Source organism: Giraffa tippelskirchi, chromosome 6 (genome assembly GCF_054371585.1).
Source record: "Giraffa tippelskirchi isolate mGirTip1 chromosome 6, T2T-mGirTip1v1.2.pri, whole genome shotgun sequence".
Taxonomy (NCBI): domain Eukaryota; kingdom Metazoa; phylum Chordata; class Mammalia; order Artiodactyla; family Giraffidae; genus Giraffa; species Giraffa tippelskirchi.
The window spans coordinates 58116460-58135398 of NC_137280.1; the positions used below are offsets into that span (position 1 = coordinate 58116460).

At 43.0% G+C, this 18939-nt stretch overlaps 1 protein-coding gene and 1 non-coding gene across 8 annotated transcripts in view; both read left to right on the top strand.

Annotated features, from left to right (window-relative positions):
* Positions 1 to 18939, top strand: part of SPIDR (scaffold protein involved in DNA repair) — a 274921-nt gene that overhangs the window by 2578 nt on the left and 253404 nt on the right. For 6 of the 7 annotated variants that reach the window (XM_081498004.1, XM_081498005.1, XM_081498007.1 and 3 more), the window contains exon 1: positions 7225 to 7302. The exons of the other annotated variant lie outside the window; for it this stretch is intronic. In XM_081498004.1, coding sequence (XP_081354130.1) covers positions 7270 to 7302 — 33 coding nt within the window. In that variant the 5' untranslated portion in view covers positions 7225 to 7269. Of the gene's footprint in view, positions 1 to 7224; positions 7303 to 18939 lie in introns of those variants that run through there. 7 annotated transcript variants of the gene reach the window in all.
* Positions 18614 to 18686, top strand: TRNAW-CCA (transfer RNA tryptophan (anticodon CCA)). The gene has a single exon. It is a non-coding gene; the product is annotated as a tRNA-Trp (tRNA).

The window sequence follows — 18939 nt, forward strand, 5'->3', positions numbered from 1 at the left end:
AAAAATAAATAAATAAATGAAGTCTCTCACTGTTTTCATTGTTTCCCCATCTATTTGCCATGAAGTGATGGTACCAGATGCCATGAGCTTAGTTTTCTGAATGTTGAGTTTTAAGCTAACTTTTTCACCTCCTTCTTTCATCAAAAGGCTCTTTAGTTCTTCTTCACTTTCTGCCATAAGTGTGTCATCTGCGTATCTGAAGTTGTTGATATTTCTCCCGGCAATCTTGATTCCAGCTTGTGCTTCATCTAGCCTGGAATTTTGCATGATGTACTCTGCATGTAAGTTAAATAACCAGGGTGACAAAATACATCCTTGACGTATTCCTGAACATTAGGATTACAATAAGGCCAAGGGTTAGATTCAGGGTTAGGGCTGGGTGACATGAGGGTCCAGTTTAGGTGTGAGTCAGTGCTGGAGTGAGGGTAGGGTCACTTGAGGGTCTGGGTCATCATGGTCAGTGTTGGGTGTTAGGGAGCAAGTCATACTGATGGCTGCAGTTACTGTCTTAGGAGGCTCAGGATCACAGGTCAAGGCCAGGTTAAGTTTCAGTGTCAGGTTCAGGGTCAGTGTCAAGCTCTGGGTAAAGAGTGAGGATTGTGACCAGTTCAGGGTTATGCTAAGTGTGGGTCAGGGTGAGATTCAGGGTATGTGTTAGGGTCAGTATTAGAGTGAGGGTGAATATCAGGGATGTTTAGGTTCAGGGTTAATTAAGGCTCAGGAAAAGGGTTAGAGTCCAAGGCAGTCTGAGTATCAGGGCTAATGTCTGTTGGCTCAGTTGTAAATTCCTCATAATTACACTGTGTTATGAATGGCATAATGTAGAGAACATAGACCTAGGTGTCACACGTGAGTCTCTCTCTTTTTTTTTTTTGCGAGTCTAATTCTAAACATTATTTAGCTGTGCACCCTCAGACAAGTTTACTTACTAATTATTAGTTCATTTATTCATTCATATCTAGTATTTATTTGAGTGCTTTATATGTGGAAGAAACTGTGAAGTGCTATGTATATAAAGGTCAAGAAGACAGAAATGGTACTGCTTTACATAGGTGGAGCCAGATGATAATTATTTAGGTTATGAGTATTGTAACATATTCAAAGGAGCATAGGGTTTGTGAAAATGAAGAACAGGGAGGTTCAGCCTCCTAGGAGTTTAAGGAAACTGAGATCAGGTTCAAGTTCACTTTGTCTTGTTTTTTTAAAATCTCAATTGAGGGGATTTCCCTGGTAGTCCAGTGGCTAAAGACTCTGTGCTCTCAATGCAGGGGCCCTGGGTTCGATCCCTGGTCAGGAAACTAGATCCCACATGCCATAACTAAGGCCCAGCGCAGCCAAATAAATAAATATGAAATTAAAAAAAAAAATCTCAATTGAAATTTTTAAAAAATTATTTTCAAATATATCAAAGAATATTATAGTGAACCTCCCTGTGCTGATCTCCCAGCTTCAACAGTTTTCAGGAGCTGTAAATAAACTGGCTTGGCAGACACCAGAGCCTTTCAGGAAATGGAGTAGCAAATGCAAAGACTCTGAGGCCCCATGCACATTCAATAACTGCAGGTAAGGCTCCCGTGAAGAGCACACACATCCCTGGGTATCTGTGTGGAGAACGGATTGTGTGTGCTTATATGTGCATGGATGAGGGCAAGAGTGGACCAGGGGATATTGCTTATGAGGCCACTGAGTAGACTGGGCAAAATAAATTAGGGGCCTGAAGTACATCCGTGGAGGAGTAGGGTGGGTGGAGAGACTTAACAGGACAGACACAGCTTTGACAGGAGAGCCAAACGTGCTCATGATAGTTCTCAGATTCTGTTACTGATCCCCAGCAGGTTGGTTCTAGAAGATCTTGCAGGTCTTCATAGAACTGGTCAACTTCCGCTTCTTTGGTATTAGTGGATGGGGCATAGACTCAGATTACTGGGATGTTGAATGGCTTGCCTTGAAAATGAACCAAGCTCATCCTCAGTTCACTCCGAGACCTACAACACCTTCTAGAACTAACACCAAAAAAAGGTGTCCTTTTCATCATAGAGGATTGGAATGCAAAAGTAGGAAGTCAAGAGATACTTGAAGTAACAGGCAAGTTTGGCATTGGAGTCCAAAATGAAGCAGGGTAAAGGCTAACAGATTTTTGTCAAGAGAACACCCTGGTCATAGCAAATACCCTCGTCCAACAACACAAGAGATGACTCTACACATGGTCATTATGAGATGGGCAATACTGACATCAGATTGATTATTTTCTTTCCAGTTGAAGATGGAGAACCTCTATACATTCAGCAAAAACAAGACCTGGAACTGACAGTGGCTCAGATCATGAGCTCCTTATTGCAACAAATGAAGTGAAAGTCGCTCAGTCGTCTCTGACTCTTTGCAACTCCATGGACTATATAGTCCATGGAATTCTCCAGGCCAGAATACTGGAGTTGGTAACCTTTCCCTTCTCCAGGGGATATTCCCAACCCACAGATCAAACCCAGGTCTCCTGCATTGCAGGTGGATTCTTTACCAGGTGAGCCACAAGAGAAGCCCAAGAATACTGGAGTTGGTAGCCTATCCCTCCACCAGTGGATCTTCCCGACCTAGGAATCAAACCAGGGGCTCCTGTATTGCAGGCAGATTCTTTACCAACTGAGGTATCAGGAAAGTTGCAACATTCAGGCTTAAATTGAAGAAAGTAGGGAAAATCACTAGACCATTCAGATATGACCTAAATCAACCTCTTATGATTACAGAGTGGAGATGATGAATAGATTCAAGATACTAGACCCGGTAGACAGAGTGCCTATAGAACTATGGATGGAGGTTCATAACATTGTACCGGAGGTGGTGATCAAAACCATTCCCAAGAAAAAGAAATGCAAGATGGCAAAGTGGTTGTCTGAGGAGGCTTTGCAAACAGCTGAGAAAAGAAGAGAAGCAAAAGGCAAGGGAGAAAGGGAAAGATACACCCAACTGAATGCAGAGATCCAGAGAATGGCAAGGAGAGATAAGAAAGCCTTCCTAAGTGAACAATGCAAAGAAATAAAGGAAAACAATGGAAAGACTAGAGAGCTCTTCAAGAAAATTAGAGATATCAAGGGAATATTTCATGCAAGGATGGGCACGATAACAGACAGAAATCATAAGGACCTAACAGAAGTAGAAGAGATTAAGAAGAGATGGCAAAAATACTCAAAACTATACCAAAAAGATCTTAATGACTGGGATAACCACAATGGGGTTGTCACTCACCCAGAGCCAGACATCCCAGAAAATGAAGTCAAGTGGGCCTTAGGAAGCATTACCACGAAGAAAACTGGTGGAGGTGATGGAATTCCAGCTGAACTATTTCAAATCCTAAAAGATGTTGCTGTGGAAGTGTGGCACTCAATATACCAGCAAATTTGGAAAACTCAGCAGTGGCCACAGACTGGAAAAGGTCAGTTTTCATTCCAATCCTGAAGAAAGGCAATGCCAAAGAATGCTCAAACTACTGCACAATTGCACTCATCTCACACACTAGCAAGTAATGCTCAAAATTCTCTAAGCCAGGCTTCAACAGTACATGAACTGAGAACTTCCAGATGTTCAAGCTGGATTTAGAAAAGGCAGAGGAACCAGAGATCAAATTGGCAACACCTGCTGGATCATAGATAAAGCAAGGCAATTCCAGAAAAACATCTACTTCTGCTTCATTAACTATACTAAAGTCTTTGTGTGGATCACAACAAACTGTGGAAAATTCTTAAAAAGATCAGAATACCAGACCACCTGACCTGTCTCCTCAGACACCTGTATGCATGTCAAGAAGCAACAGAACTGGACATGGAACAACAGACTGGTTCAAAGTTGGAAAAGGATTTTGATAAGGCTATATATTGTCACCCTGCTTATTTAACTTCTATACAGAGCACATCATGCAAAATGCCAGGCTGGGTGACTCACATGCTTGGAAACAAGATTGCCAGGAGAAATATCAACACCTCAAATATGCAGATGATACCATTCTAATGGCAGAAGAGGAACTAAAGAGCCTCTTGATGAAAGTGAAAAGAGGAGAGTGAAGAGCTGGCTTGAAACTCAGCATTCAAAAAATGAACATAATGGTATCCAGTCCCATCACTCTATAGCAAATAGATGGGGAAAAAGTCAAAACAGTCAAATTTTATTTTATTAGGATCCAAAATCACTGCAGATGGTGACTGCAGCCATGAAATTAAAAGATAGCTTGAAAAGCTATGACAAATCTAGACAGCATATTAGAAATCAGAGGCATCACTTTGCCAATAAAAGTCCATATAGTTAAAGCTATGGTTTTTCCAGGAGTCATGTATGGATGTGAGAGTTGGACCATAAAGAAGGCTGCATGCCGAAGAATTGATGCTTTTGAACTGTGGCATTGGAGAAAACTCTTGAGAGTCCCTTGGACTGCAAGGAGATCCAACCAGTCCATCCTAAAGGAAATCAGTCCTGAATATTCATCGGAAGGACTGATGCTGAAGCTCCAATACTTTGGCCACCTGATGGGAAGAACTGACTCATTGGAAAAGACCTGATGCTGGGAAAGAGTGAAGGTGGGAGAAGGGGCTGACAGAAGATGAGGTGGTTAGATGACATCACTGACTCAATGGACATGAGTTTGAGTAAACTCCAGGAGTTGGTGATGGACAGGGAGGCCTGGCGTGCTGCAGTCCATGGGGTTGCAAAGAGTTGGACACGACTGTGCGACTGAACTGAACTGAACTGAAGAGAAGTTTAAGGGGTAGGAGGCAGACTTGTTAGTGGGGTTCTAGGAAGGGTTTCCCTCATAGCTCACTTGGTAAAGAAGCTGCCTGCAATGCAGGAGACCCGGGTTCGATTCCTGGGTCAGGATGATCCCCTGGAAAAGGAAATGGCAACCCACTCCAGTATTCTTGCCTGGAGAATCCCATGGACAGAGGAGCCTGGCAAGCTACTGTCTATGCGGTCGCAAGAGTCAGATACAACTTAGCGACTAAACCACCAACCAGGAAGGGAGTGGAGATTTCTGAGGGCAGCCAGGTTGGGGAGGGAGGGTGTGGAGCAGCCAAGGCACACACAGTTTTTCATCTTCTTGCATGCAGTACGAACTGTGCCCAGCAGAGTACAAGTCCCCATCCCCATCCTTGGATGGAGATCTTAATATGGTAATGAAGCAATGGTAACTTCTGGACACCTCCAAGTCTCATCTGCAGAGGTGCATTCCTGTGGTCAAGTCAGAGCCAGTTTTGGGCAGTTGATCACTACATACCTCTGAAAGTACAGCTGCAAAACATCTGTCAGCTACCAGATGCTTCCGAAACAAACACAGAGGTGAATCGAGGCAATGCTCCTTTACTGTCAGAGGCTTGTATGGGTGACAGTTTCAGCATGAGCTACTGGCTGGATGTCAGTGCCACCACTGAGATAGAGATTTCTGAAAAGGAAGCTATTTGGGGAAGAGAAGAATTTAGGTTAAAGAGTCTCTCAGACATTCAGGTAACAATGACCAGAAGTTAGTGCAATGGGACTTCAGTTCAAGCAGCAGGAAGCAGTCTGGTTGCAACTATAAAGTTGAGAGCCAAGAAAGACACAGTGAGATGGCTGAGCTGTGTCATTCAGCCTAACTGAGGCAACCATTTTTGTGGCATCCCAGTCAGAGGCCCAATATTGTAAATCCTAAACTAGCTACATTTAGAGTCCAGTTTGTCTTATGCTAAGTGTTGACAATCATAGTATTAGCAATGTCTGTGTGTGTGTGTGTGTGCGTGCTCTTTGCGACCTCATTGATCATAACCTACCAGGCTGCTCTGTCCATGGAATTTTCCAGGCAAGAATTCTAGAGCAGGTTAATATTTCCTACTCCAGGTAATCTTCCCAACCCAGGGATCAAAACTGTGTCTCTTGGCTCTCCTGCATTGCAGGCGGATTGATTCTGGTGAGCCACCAGGGAAGTCCCAATAGAAATGTCTACCTAGAGCTAATGTGTTTCTTTCTTTTTCAAAGATCACAGTATGGACATCTTTATACAAAGCATTTGTGCTTTAGTGAGTGAAACTCAAATGCAGTATGTTGAAAGAATAGGGACTAGGCAGGAAAGACGGAAAATGGATCAAGTGCAAAATATTGGTATTGTTACAGAGGCACAAGAAAGTGCTTTTAGAGCAGAAAACCAAACTCCACTTTTGCCAAGTTGTGAGGGTACAAATGGGAATCCTTTCCTCCTTCCCAGGCTGACGCTTTTCAACTCACTATTGTCGTTTTTTCTACAATAGACACCTTTATTTAGACAACAGCCTGCCTAGTGAGTTTGTAACCTAATTCTGTCTCTCCTCAGCCCCAACCTCCCCTTCCCATTATATTTCCTTTAACATCTCTTCCCCCAAGTGTTGGAACACTTAAGCAAACTCACGTGCAGGGTCTAAGGAAGGGCTCTGCCTGCGGTTCTCAAAGTGATGCGGGATGGCAGGAACGTCATCTGAGAATCTGTCAGATGAACAACTTCTCCGACCCCAGTCCGGACCTTCAGAGTCAGAGACCCAGCCACGGGCTGTAGCAGGTCTCCGGGGATTCTGGCGTCTCTGAACTTGAAAACTGCTCCGCATACTATGCCCCTTCCTCCCTATCCCCCTCGGCAGATGGGGCAATAAGACCCATATTTCCGGCTACCCACGGCTACAACCATTCCCTAAGCACCGCTTGCTGAATTCATAGCCCACTTGGGGTTATCATTTATTTTTATTAATGTCAGTCCTTGCCTGACAAAGCGCACCACGGACGAGCTTTATTTGGCAAACCCCGAGCGGTCTTTTCAGCTGCTCCCTGGAAAGGAGCCGACCGCGACGCTGCGCGTTCTCCGTTGATCCGGGCCCAGCCGTAGGTTGAGGCCGCAGCGCAGAAAATCTGTCCCGGGAGTTGTTGACCGCGCGGGTTCCCAGACGCCACGCTTCAGGTCAGCGCCAGGAGGCGCGAGTAGCAGGAAAACCACGCCCCTGCACGAGCATCAGCTAATCGCAAGTGCAGTGCAAGGCGGTGCGCCGGGAGGAGGTGGGGCTGTGCGTCCGAAGAAGCCCCGCCTCCAGCCGGAGCATCTGCCAATCGCAACGCTCGGTACCGCCCGGAGCGCCGGTTGGGCGGTGCGTCCGAGGAAGCCCCGCCCCCGGCCCGAGTGTCTGCCAATCGCAGCACGCGGTGCGGCCCGGCGCGCCGAGTTGGTTCTGCGACTCACGGCCTTCCGGTGCCTTCAGAAGGCGGTGCACCCTTGAGGACGGGGAGCGCCCGGAGATGCCCGGTGGAGGCCAGTCTCGAGCCCCAAAGGTAGGCTGTGGGTTTGTGGGCGCCGTGTCCCTGGTCTCCGCATGTTGGAGGGACCCGCGGGGCGCGTGTGGCCGGCTCTGGGCTGATGGGCGTTTGTGGCATGGACGCCTCCTGCGTCTGGCCGCCTTCCTGGAGGGTGAGGGTCGCTGCCTTGGGGCAACAGTATGGAATGAGCCTCGCTGGTGTTGAGGGTTTCTGCCTGGTCGAACCAGGATAGCGGTGTCGGGAGGCTGGGAGACCTGTGTCCCTGCTGCGCTGCCTCTCCTGCCCCAGTTGCAGAGAAGCCAATTCTTACTCCATGTTGGAATTGTTTCTGTGACTTGCTTTTTGTTGCTTTTGTTATTATAATCATACTTAATACCTTGCCTCAGAGAATCTTGCCCCTCTACCTATTAACTAAAGTGCCTTTGTTCAGAACCCTGTCCACCTGTAGATGGCAGGGAGGAAGAGTTAACACATCCCCTGCTTTTCTAGGAGATGTGTGAAGGATTAATGGCCTTTTTACTTTGCTTCCTCACCTCTGCCCATCTCTGATCTATAAAAGAACCTGGCATCCAGACCCCGAGAAAATGGTTATTTTGAGGTGCTAGCCTGGGATCTTCTCCTCAGCTGCTTTCCGAATAAAGTCGGTTTCCTTTCGTTAACACCTTCTCTCTCGAATTCATCAACCTGTTGTTGGGAGAGTAGAGCAAGCTTGGATTCAGTAACAATTTGGCGAGCCAGCCGGGAGCCTAGCTGCTTGGGGCTAGGTGGCCCCGGTCAGGGAACACTGGGGCAAGACCCTAGCAGCTGCTAGGACTGTCCTGAGGTTCTTTCCTTCAAGATTCCCTGAAGCAGCACCAGCTGCCCCCAGCTCTTGCCAGTTGAGACAAGGAACCGATAAACTTCTAGAGTTGATGGACTCGATTTTGTTTGTAGTGTTTAAGTCTACCCAATTCGGTAGCTGGTTCAGTCGGTCTGCTTGTTTTCTGTGTTCTTTTGTGTTAAGAGGATGGGCTCCATTTTGGGGGGTAAGTCGCTCTGGTGTCCAGGAACGTTTTTTCCTCTCAAGTTGGGCTATTCCTTCATGAGACAAGCCAGTTTGTTTGGGGTACCCTGTTGGAGAAGGGAAGTGTTGGACTCTACCCTGAACGGGTTCACTGGGGAACTAGTTCTTGTGGGGCAAGCCCACCCTAGTTGGAATTAGCTTATTTGTTTAGTAGGGTAAATTTCCTTTCCTGATTTGGGAATTGGTTCAGTTGGAACTGGTTCATTGGGGAGCTAGTCCTTGTAGGGGTGGGTAGCCTAGTTGGAATTAGTTCATTTGTTTTGTAGGTTAAATTTATTTACCTGATTAGGGAATCGATTCTTCTGTATGCATCGATGCTAGAATCTGTGCCATTTTTTTTTGGAATTTGTCTGCGTCTTTTGTGTTTTGGTGTTACAAAGCTTATAAAATTCGGAAATATTTCATCTGTCCCAAAGGAAGGATCTTTGGGGCATATATTAGATATGTTAAGATTAGAAGAGCAATGGCCCCTGAATGAGTCACAATTAAACAATCTGGCAATCAGAAGGAGAGGAACAGTCTGATAATGAACAGGCCCAGGGGCTCCCCTGAACTTGAGGTGTCCAATTCTAATTTCCCCTACAGTAGCCTCCGGTAACTTTGACAGTGGGGAGCAAGTTGATTGACTGTCTAATAGTTACTACTCTCCTTTGTAAATTAAATGCTCAAATAACTTTTTCCCCAGCACAGCTTGATATCAGAGTCCCCGCCGGGGCTTTTTGACTTTGTGTAGCCTGGGGAGCTTTGGCTTCCATCTGGGGGCTTTGGCTCCAATTTAGGGTGTTCTCCCTGTGAAGGGAAACTGTTTATAAGGTGCTTTGGAGAAAGGTCACTAGGCTAATGGGACTGGGAAGTCATTTTTAATGTGACTTTCCAGCTGTTAGGTTTTGGTTTATTCTGGTTACTTTGGTAATGCACAGACATCTGGTACTGACTGCTTCCTCTAAGGCTTCTTCTACAGTTTTCTCATTTCTTTCTCCTCAAACCCTCTGCAAACAGGTGAGTGGCTGTGGAAACAGTTGAAGAACTCTGGCCAGGGTTACTCTGGTGTGTTCCAAAGCACCCCCCACCTCAGCTCAGTTCAGTTCAGTACAGTCGCTCAGTTGTGTCCGACTCTTTGCGACCCCATGAATTGCAGCACGCCAGGCCTCTCTGTCCATCACCAACTCCCGGAGTCTACCCAAACCCATGTCCATTGAGTCAGTGATGCCATCCAACCATCTCCTCCTCTGTTGTCCCCTTCTCCTCCCGACCCAGTCCTACTCAGCATTAGGGTCTTTTCCAATGAGTCAACTCTTTACATGAGGTGGCCAAAGTATTGGAGTTTCAGCTTCAATCAGGATCAGTCCTTCCAATGAACACCCAGGATTGATCTCCTTTAGGATGGATTGATTGCACCTCCTTGCAGTCCAAGGGACTCTCAAGAGTCTTCTCCAACACCACAGTTCAAAAGCATCAATTCTGCGGTGCTCAGCTTTCTTCACTGTCCAACTCTCACATCCATACATGACCACTGGAAAAACCATAGCCTTGACTAGACAGACTTTTGTTGGCAAAGTAATGTCTCTACTTTTAAATATGCTATCTAGGTTGGCCATAACCTTCCTTCCAAGGAGTAAGCGTCTTTTAATTTCATGGCTGCAATCACCATCAGCAGTGATTTTGGAGCCCAAAAAAATAAAGTCTGACACTGTTTCCCCATCTATTTGCCATGAAGTGATGGGACCAGATGCCATGATCTTCGTTTTCTGAACGTTGAGTTTTAAGCCAACTTTTTCATTCTCCTCTTTCACTTTCATCAAGAGGCTCTTTAGTTCTTCTTCACTTTCTGCCATAAGGGTGGTGTCATCTGCATATCTGAGGTTATTGATATTTCTCCCGGCAATCTTGATTCCAGCTTATGCTTTATCCAGCCCAGCGTTTCTCTTGATGTACTCTGCATATAATTTAAATGAGCAGGGTTACAGTATATAGCCTTGACGTATTCCTTTCCTGATTTGGAACCAGTCTGTTGTTCCATGTCTGGTTCTAACTGTTGCTTCTTGACCTGCATACAGATTTCTCAAGAGGCAGGTCAGGTGATCTGGTATTCCCATCTCTTGAATTTTCTACAGTTTGTTGTGATCCACACAGTCAAAGGCTTTGGCGTAGTCAATAAGGCAAAAGTAGATGTTTTTCTGGAACTCTTTTGCTTTTTTGATGATCCAGCGGACCTTGGCAATATGATCTCTGTTTCCTCTGCCTTTTCTAAATCCATCTTGAACATCTGGCAGTTCACGGTTAACATACTGTTGAAGCCTCGCTTGGAGAATTTTGAGCATTACTTTGCTAGCGTGGAACATGAGTGCAATTGTGTGGTAGTTTGAGCATCCTTTGGCATTGCCTTTCTTTGGGATTGGAACGAAAACTGACCTTTTCCAGTTCTGTGGCCACTGCTGAGTTTTCCAGATTTGCTGGCATATTGAGTGAAGCGCTTTCACAGCATTATCTTTTAGAATTTGAAATAGCTCAGTTGTAATTCCATCACCTCCACTAGCTTTGTTCGTGGTGATGCTTCCTAAGGCCCACTTGACTTTGCATTCCAGGATGTCTGGTTCTAGGCGAGTGATCACACCATCATGGTTATCTGGGTCATGAAGATCTGCAAGTGTTGCAGATTGCGGAAATAATCTGGTTAGAAGACTTCAGTACCAGCCTCAGCTCTCCAACTAACTAAGTATATAATTTTTAGCAAGATATATAAGTCTTTCTGGACTCTTAAGAAATGAAAGTTGATATGGGCCTGAACAAACATGGTAAAATTGGAAATAGTATTGGGAAAGGACTGAGTAGATAGATAAAAAAAAGGAAGATGAGATTTAAGCACCTGAAATCACTTGAAAGATGAAGAGGGAGGAGGCAGTGTTGTCTCAACTTGAACCTGTGAAAAATGGGAAGCTTGAGGAGAGTTAGTTGCTTCTTAACCTGATGTTAGGATACACAGATATATGAAACTTAAGGCCAGGGAGAGATTGGGGCAGTCAGTTGCAGAGTATTTTACTTCTTCCTTCTCTCCTGCCTTAGCCGCCCTTACTGTCAAGTACTATGACTCTTATTCCCTTTATGCTTTGTCTTCTTTCCTTGCTAAGTAGCCACGAATGACCACAAACCCTTTATCAGTTGCTTGCCTTCTGAGAATTCCTGATCCTACCCTCACCCTCACAGTTCCTTTTGCCCCCTCAGACTCAGTCTTGGGTGTCCCACTTCTGTTTCCCATGGAAAGAGAACCTGTATCTTGGTAAGATCATAAAAGAGATCTTTCTGATAATACCCTCCTTCTCTAACCCTTTGAGTCCTCATTACAAAACCTTATTTCTGGTGGTTCTTGTATAATGTCAAGGACATAGTAATTATTAATTAAGTGAACTGTACCTGTCATTTCAGAGAATTTTTCCTTTTTTAAGAAAGAGAAACATGGCTTCTTTGAAGCAGGGGGGGAGGAGCCAAGGAGAAAGTAAGGACCTGGCTTCTGTTGTCTTACAGAAAGGAGTCAGCTTTAGGTAACAGGAGCATTTTTCCTCTGGGACTGTTGAGAAGGAGAGCTTGTAGATGAGTGGTCTGCTGAGTTTCATGGTGGCTCATTTTACCCTTTGGGAAGATGAGACGATCAAAGCTATGATGGTGACATGGAGAGGTAAAGGCAAGCCTGAGTATGGAACTTGTGTATATGTAAGTGCGTGTGTAAGAATAGAGGAGTAGAGAGTGGAAAGAGTGTTTACCAGCATTGATCAAGGACAAGTAATAAGAAAATATGAAGAGGGCTGCTCTCTTTTTGGGTCTTTTTACGCTAGCCCTGTGGGTTGGTGACTGGTAAAATGAACTGGTAGAAGGGTAAGAGTCTTAATGCTTGAAAGGCCACCTGAAGTAGTTGGCCATGAGTGCAGAGTGGCAGAAGAGACCTCATGAGTAGGGAGGCTAGTGGTGACAGTGTGACTGGGCTTGAGACTTAGAAGTCCCAGTGAATTCCCAGGTATTCAACCCCGTCAAAAGCCCAGCTGCCGGTATGTACCTTTATGAGGGACAGTTTTGTTAGAGTGAGATAATGTGGAGTGGCTAGAATCTTTATTTCTGGGAAGGCAATGGCACCCCACTCCAGTACTCTTGCCTGGAAACTCCCATGGATGGAGGAGCCTGGTAGGCTGCAGTCCATGGGGTTGCTAAGAGTCGGACACGACTGAGTGACTTCACTTTCACTTTTCACTTTCACGCATTGGAGAAGGAAATGGCAACCCACTCCAGTGTTCTTGCCTGGAGAATCCCAGGGACGGGGGAGCCTGGTGGGCTGCCATCTATGGGGTCGCACAGAGTCGGACATGACTGAAGCGACTTAGCAGCAGCAGGAGCAGACATACATGGGAGAAAATCCTGACGTGTTGCTTACTAGCTCTTTGACCAGCACAATATACCCAGCATTTCTAAGTCGTAGCTTCTTTGTCTATAAAATGGGGATAATACCTGCCTTGCAAGGTTGGTATGAGGGTTAAATGATGAGAATGCATGAAATGGTACACTGAGCATATAAGTGTTCAATTACTGTTAGTGATAATGAAACCAATTAATAAAACACCATGATAATGAAAGAATCTTTAAGATACTATTGTGAATCCTCTTCTGTTTTGCCTTTAACTTTCCCTGGGATTGCTTGACTCAACTTGTTGAACAAGGAATAGGAAGAGGGCTTAGTTTTCAAGTTGTTCATTGATGGTGAGAGATTCTCTCATAGTTATCTTGGTGGGTGTACCTTATGGTTCCAGTTTTAGCCCTTGGTAATGCCATTGGATGACTTACTAGTAGTTCTGCTTAGAATTAGGCTGCTTAGTCCTGATTTCTTGGTCTGGAGGTTGTCTTATCCTTAACATGGAAGGAAAGGAACTAAATAACTAAAAAGAACTAAAATGCATTGAAGACTTTTCATATGTCAGATACTTCACATACATCCCTTGTGTAGAGGAAAAATATTTTCTTTTAAATCAAGCATACATAGATAAGATAAAGTAGTGTGAAAAAATTTCTCATGAAAACTAGAAATCATTGCCCTGATCTTTTCTCCACTTAGTCCTCACCCTGTAGGCAGTCTGTCTTTAAAACTGCAGTAATTGTAGAAGCACATACAGTTGTAAAGAATAACAGAGATCTCATTTATTCTTTATCCAGTTTGCCCCATTGGTAACATTGTGCAAAACTGTAGTACAGTATCACCACCAATATTGACCTGAATATAATCCAACTGCCTTATTCAAATCTCCGTAGATGTATGTCTGTGTGTGTATTGTGTGTGTGTTTAGTTCTCTACAATTTTATGCCATGTGTAGGTTCATGTATCAGCCATCACAGTCAAGATACTGAACAGTTGGACCAACACAAATATTCCTTTTCTAATCACACCCACTCCCTTCCAGTAACTCCCACCCCTACTCCTGACAATCATTAATCTAAATTTTTTGTCATTTCAAAAATGTTATAGGGATAGAGTCATTTAGTTTGTAACCTTTTGACATTATTTTTGTTATTTTTTTCCCACTCAGTATAAGAGTCTTATCCAAGTTGTGTATATCAGTGGTTTGGTCATTTTTATTGCTGAGTTGTAGTCCTTCGAATGGATGTACTGCAGTTTACTTAGCATTTTACTCTTGAAACATGACTGGTCTGTTTCCAGTTTCTGGCTATTAGAATAAAGCTGCTGTCAACACTTGTGTATGGATTTTTGTGGGAACATAGGGTTTTATTTCTCATGCCCAGGAGTGTAATTGCTGGTTCATATCATAATTGGATGTTTAATTTAATAAGAAATTAACAAAACTTTTCTAGAATGGCTGTACACTACTACACTTGAATGTATGAGTGATTGTATCAATTTTGTAGGTAATAAATTCGTGTTTTGAAAGTATGTAATTCAGTGAGTTTTTTTTTAGTGTATTCGCAGAGTTGTGTATATATTTTTAAATATAGAATATTTTCATCACTCTAAAAAGAAACTCCACAGCTATTAGCAGTCATTCCACATTCTCTCCGTCGCATCCCCTGGCAACCACTAATCAAATTTCCATCTGTATAGATTTATCTACTCTGGACATTTCATATAAATGGAATAACACTTGGTCTCTTGAGATCAACTTCTTATGCTTAGCCTACTGTTTTCAACGTTCATCCATTGTTGTAGAATGTATCAGTACTTCATTCCCCTTTGTGATTTAATATTTTTTCATTGAAAGGTATACAGCATTAAATCCATTCATTTGATGGATATTGCAATATTTACACATTTTGGCTGTTAGGAATAATGCTACTATGATCACTTGTGTACCAATTTTTGTGAAGATGAGTTTTTATATACCTTGGATATAAACCTACCAAGAAGCTAACGGCAAAGGAGAATAGGAAAGATGTATCCATCTGAATGCAGAGTTCCAAAGAATAGCAAGGAGGCATAAGTGATCAATGCGAATAAATAGAGGAAAACAATAGAATGGGAAAGACTAGAGATCTCTTCAAGAAAATTAGAGATACCAAGGGAATATTTCATGCAAAGATGGGCTCGATAAAGGACAGAAATGGTAGGGACCTAACAGAGGCAGAAGATATTAAGAAGAGGTGGCAAGAATACACAGAAGAACTGTACAAAAAAGATCTTCATGACCCAGATAATCACGATGGTGTGATCACTCACTTAGAGCCAGACATCCTGGAATGTGAAGCCAAGTGGGCCTTAGGAAGCATCACTACGAACGAAGCTAGTGGAGGTGATGGAATTCCAGTTGAGCTATTTCAAATCCTGAAAGATGATGCTGTGAAAGTGCTGCACTCAATATGCCAGCAAATTTGGAAAACTCAGCAGTGGCCACAGGACTGGAAAAGGTCAGTTTTCATTCCAATCCCAAAGAAAGGCAATACCAAAGAATGTTCAAACTACCGCACACTTGCAATTACTTTGAGTAAAGTAATGCTCAAAATTCTCTAAGCCAGGCTTCAACAGTACGTGAACCGTGAACTTCCAGATGTTCAAGCTGGTTTTAGAAAAGGCAGAGGAACGAGAGATCAAATTGCCAACATCCGATGGATCATCGAAAAAGCAAGAGAGTTCCAAAAAAATATCTACTTCTGCTTTATTGACAATGCCAAAGCCTTTGACTGTGTGGATCACAATACTCTGTGGAAAATTCTGAAAGAGATGGGAATACCAGACACCTGACCTGCCTCTTGAGAAACCTGTATGCAGGTTAAGAAGCAACAGTTAGAACTGGACATGGAACAGCAGACTGGTTCCAAATAGGAAAAGAAGTACGTCAAGGCTGTATATTGTCCCCCTGCTTATTTAACTTATATGCAGAGTACATCATGAGAAACGCTGGGCTGGAGGAAGCACAAGCTGGAATCAAGATTGCCGGGAGAAATATCAGTCACCTCAGATATGCAGATGACACCACCCATATAGCAGAAAGTGAAGAAGAACTAAAGAGCCTCTTGATAAAAGTGAAAGAGGAGAGTGAAAAAGTTGGCTTAAAGCTCAACATTCAGAAAACTAAGATCATGGCATCCAGTCCCATCACTTCATGGGAAATAGATGGGGAAACAGTAGAAACAGTGGCTGACTTTATTTTTCTGGGCTCCAAAGTCACTGCAGATGGTGATTGCAGTCATGAAATTAAAAGACGCTTACTCCTTAGAAGGAAAATTGTGACCAACCTAGACAGCATATTGAAAAGCAGAGACATTGCTTTGTCAACAAAGGTCCGTCTTGTCAAGGCTGTGGTTTTTCCAGTGGTCATGTATGGATGTGAGAGTTGGACTATAAAGAAAGCTGAGGGCCGAAGAATTGATGCTTTTGAACTGTGGTGTTGGAGAAGAATCTTGGACTGCAAGGAGATCCAATCAGTCCATCCTAAAGGAAATCAGTCCTGAATATTGATCGGAAGGACTGATGCTGAAGCTGAAACTCCAGTACTTCGGCTACCTGATGGGAAGAGCTGACTCATTTGAAAAAACCCTGATGCTGGGAAAGATTGAGGGCAGGAGGAGAAGGGGACGACAGCAGATGAGATGGTTGGATGGCATCACCAACTCAATGGGCATGGGTTTGGGTGGACTCTGGTAATGGACAGGGAGGCTTGGTGTGCTGCGGTTCATGGGGTCGTAAAGAGTCTGACACAACTGAGCGACTGAACTGAACTGACCTTGATGTGTAATTCTTTGTAAACATTACTGGATTCCTTTTGCTAGTATTTTGTTGAGTTTTTTTTATTTGCATTTAAATTCATAAGAGACATTTGGTCTGTATTTTTCTTTTTTATACTGTTTTACTTGACTCTATCAGGGTAATATTAGTTTTCTAAAATGAGTTTGGAAGTATTCTCTCTTATTTTCCAGAAGTTATTGTATAATATTGACATTATTTCTTTGTTAAAGGTTTGTTAGAACCCTATAATGAAATCACTTGGGCCTAGTGGTTTGTTTTCGGGCACTTTTAAACTTCAGATTCAATTTATTTGATGGTTATGACGTTTGTTCACATTATCCTTGATTGAGTTGTAGTTGTTGAGCAATTGGTTGATTTCCTCTAAGTTACTGAATTTTGGGTGCAAAGTTTGTAGTGTTCTTTTATCTTGTTAATGACTGTTGAATTGTAGTGATATCCCCTATTTTAACCTCTTATTGGTCATTTGTGTCTTCTCTGTTCTTGTGTTTTGTCAGTCATGCTAGAAGTGTATCAATTGTCATTGTCTTAGAAGAATCAGCTCTTGGTTTCATTGCTTTAAAAAGTAATTGTTTTCCTATTTTCAGTTGAATTGATTCCTGTTATTCTCTTCCTTTTGCTTGCTTTATTTTTTGTTCTTTTAGTTTCTTGAAATTGGAATTTTGTTATTGATTTGAGATTTCCTTTATTTCCAGTGAAAGTAAGTTGACCCTTGAACAGTGCAGGATTTAGGAGGCTGATCCCTTGTGCAGTTGAAAATCCATGGTTAACTTATAGTTAGCCCTCTGTATGCATGGTTCCACATCCATGGGTTCTGGCAACTGTGGATCATGTGCTCCTGGAGTAGGTATTTATTGAAAAAAAAACCCATGTGTAAGTGGACTCATGCAGTTCAAACCTGTGTTGTTCAAGGGTCAACTGTGTTTAACATTACGAATTTCTCTCTCAGTTTTGCTCAGCTACATCCCGTATATTTTGATGTTTTCTTTTTCATTTAATTTTGTATATTTTAAAAATTCTCTTAAAGACTGTATGTTTGATTCCTGAATCGGAAACTTGTTATTTTTTAGTCATGTGTTTAGCATTTACCTGTTTTATTTTCATTCCTGATTTCTAACTTAATTCGTTTATGATCAAGCCACACATTCTGTATGATTTCAGTCTTTTAAATTTACTCTGAATCTGCTTTATTTGGGTGAATGTTCCTTTTTTGTTTGGAGAAATAATATGTATTTTGTTTTTGACAGGTGGGCTGTTTGTTCTCACTTTGTCAGTTAGGCATTAGGTTTGATTTTGTGTGTGTGTGAGGTCTTGTATCACTTAGCTTGCTTTCTCCCAACTGGTTCTATCAGCTGCTGAGCACCGGTGGCAGGTGTTGAAATCCCCAGTATTACATTGGTGGATTTAACTGTTTATTCTTTCAGCTCTGTCAGTTTTATTTTATGCATTTTGAGGCTCTGTTGTTGGGTGTTTATAAAATTGGTATTGTATCTTGCTGATTTATCCTTTTATCATTGTGTAATATCTGTCTTTGTTTCTGGAAATTTTCTTTGACCTGAGGTCTACTTTACCAGATACTAATATTGCAGCCCCTGTTTTTGTCAGTGTTTACTTGGCGTATCTTTCTATTCATTTACATTCAGCCTCACTGTAGTACTGAACTTGAGTTTCTTCCAGACAGCATGTGATTGGTTCATGTTTTTAGTTTACTCAGCCAGGCTCTGTGTTTTGATGGATGTACTTAGGTCATTTACATGTAAGAGATAATTATTGATATATTAGTGTTCAGTTATTGATATATTAGTGCCATCTTGTTATTTGTTTTTTGTGACTTTCTTTCTGTTGTTTCTTTCCTTTCTCTCATCTTGCCTTTTTAGAGCTACTTAAACATTACTAGGTTTCCAGTTTGACTTGCTTATAATTCTTCTTAGCTTATCTTGTTTTGTTGTGTTCTCGATTGTTTTTCTAGGTATACAATAATACGTATGTAACTTACCACAGTCTATATGTGCAGCATTTTACCACTTCTGACTTCCCTGGTGGCTCAGAGGTTAAAGCGTCTGCCTCCAATGCGGAAGACCTGGGTTCGATCCCTGGGTCAGGGAAGATCCCTGGAGAAGGAAATGGCAAACCACTCCAGTATTCTTGCCTGGAGAATCCCATGGACGGAGGAGCCTGGTAGGCTACAGTCCACGGGGTCGCAAAGAGGTAAAATGTAGGAGCTTCACTTTTATCTTTAATGTCAGCTAGAGAAGGCAATGGTAACCCACTCCAGTACTCTTGCCTGGAAAATCCCATAGACGGAGGAGCCTGGTAGGCTGCAGTCCAAGGGGTCGCAGAGTCGGACACGACTGAGCGA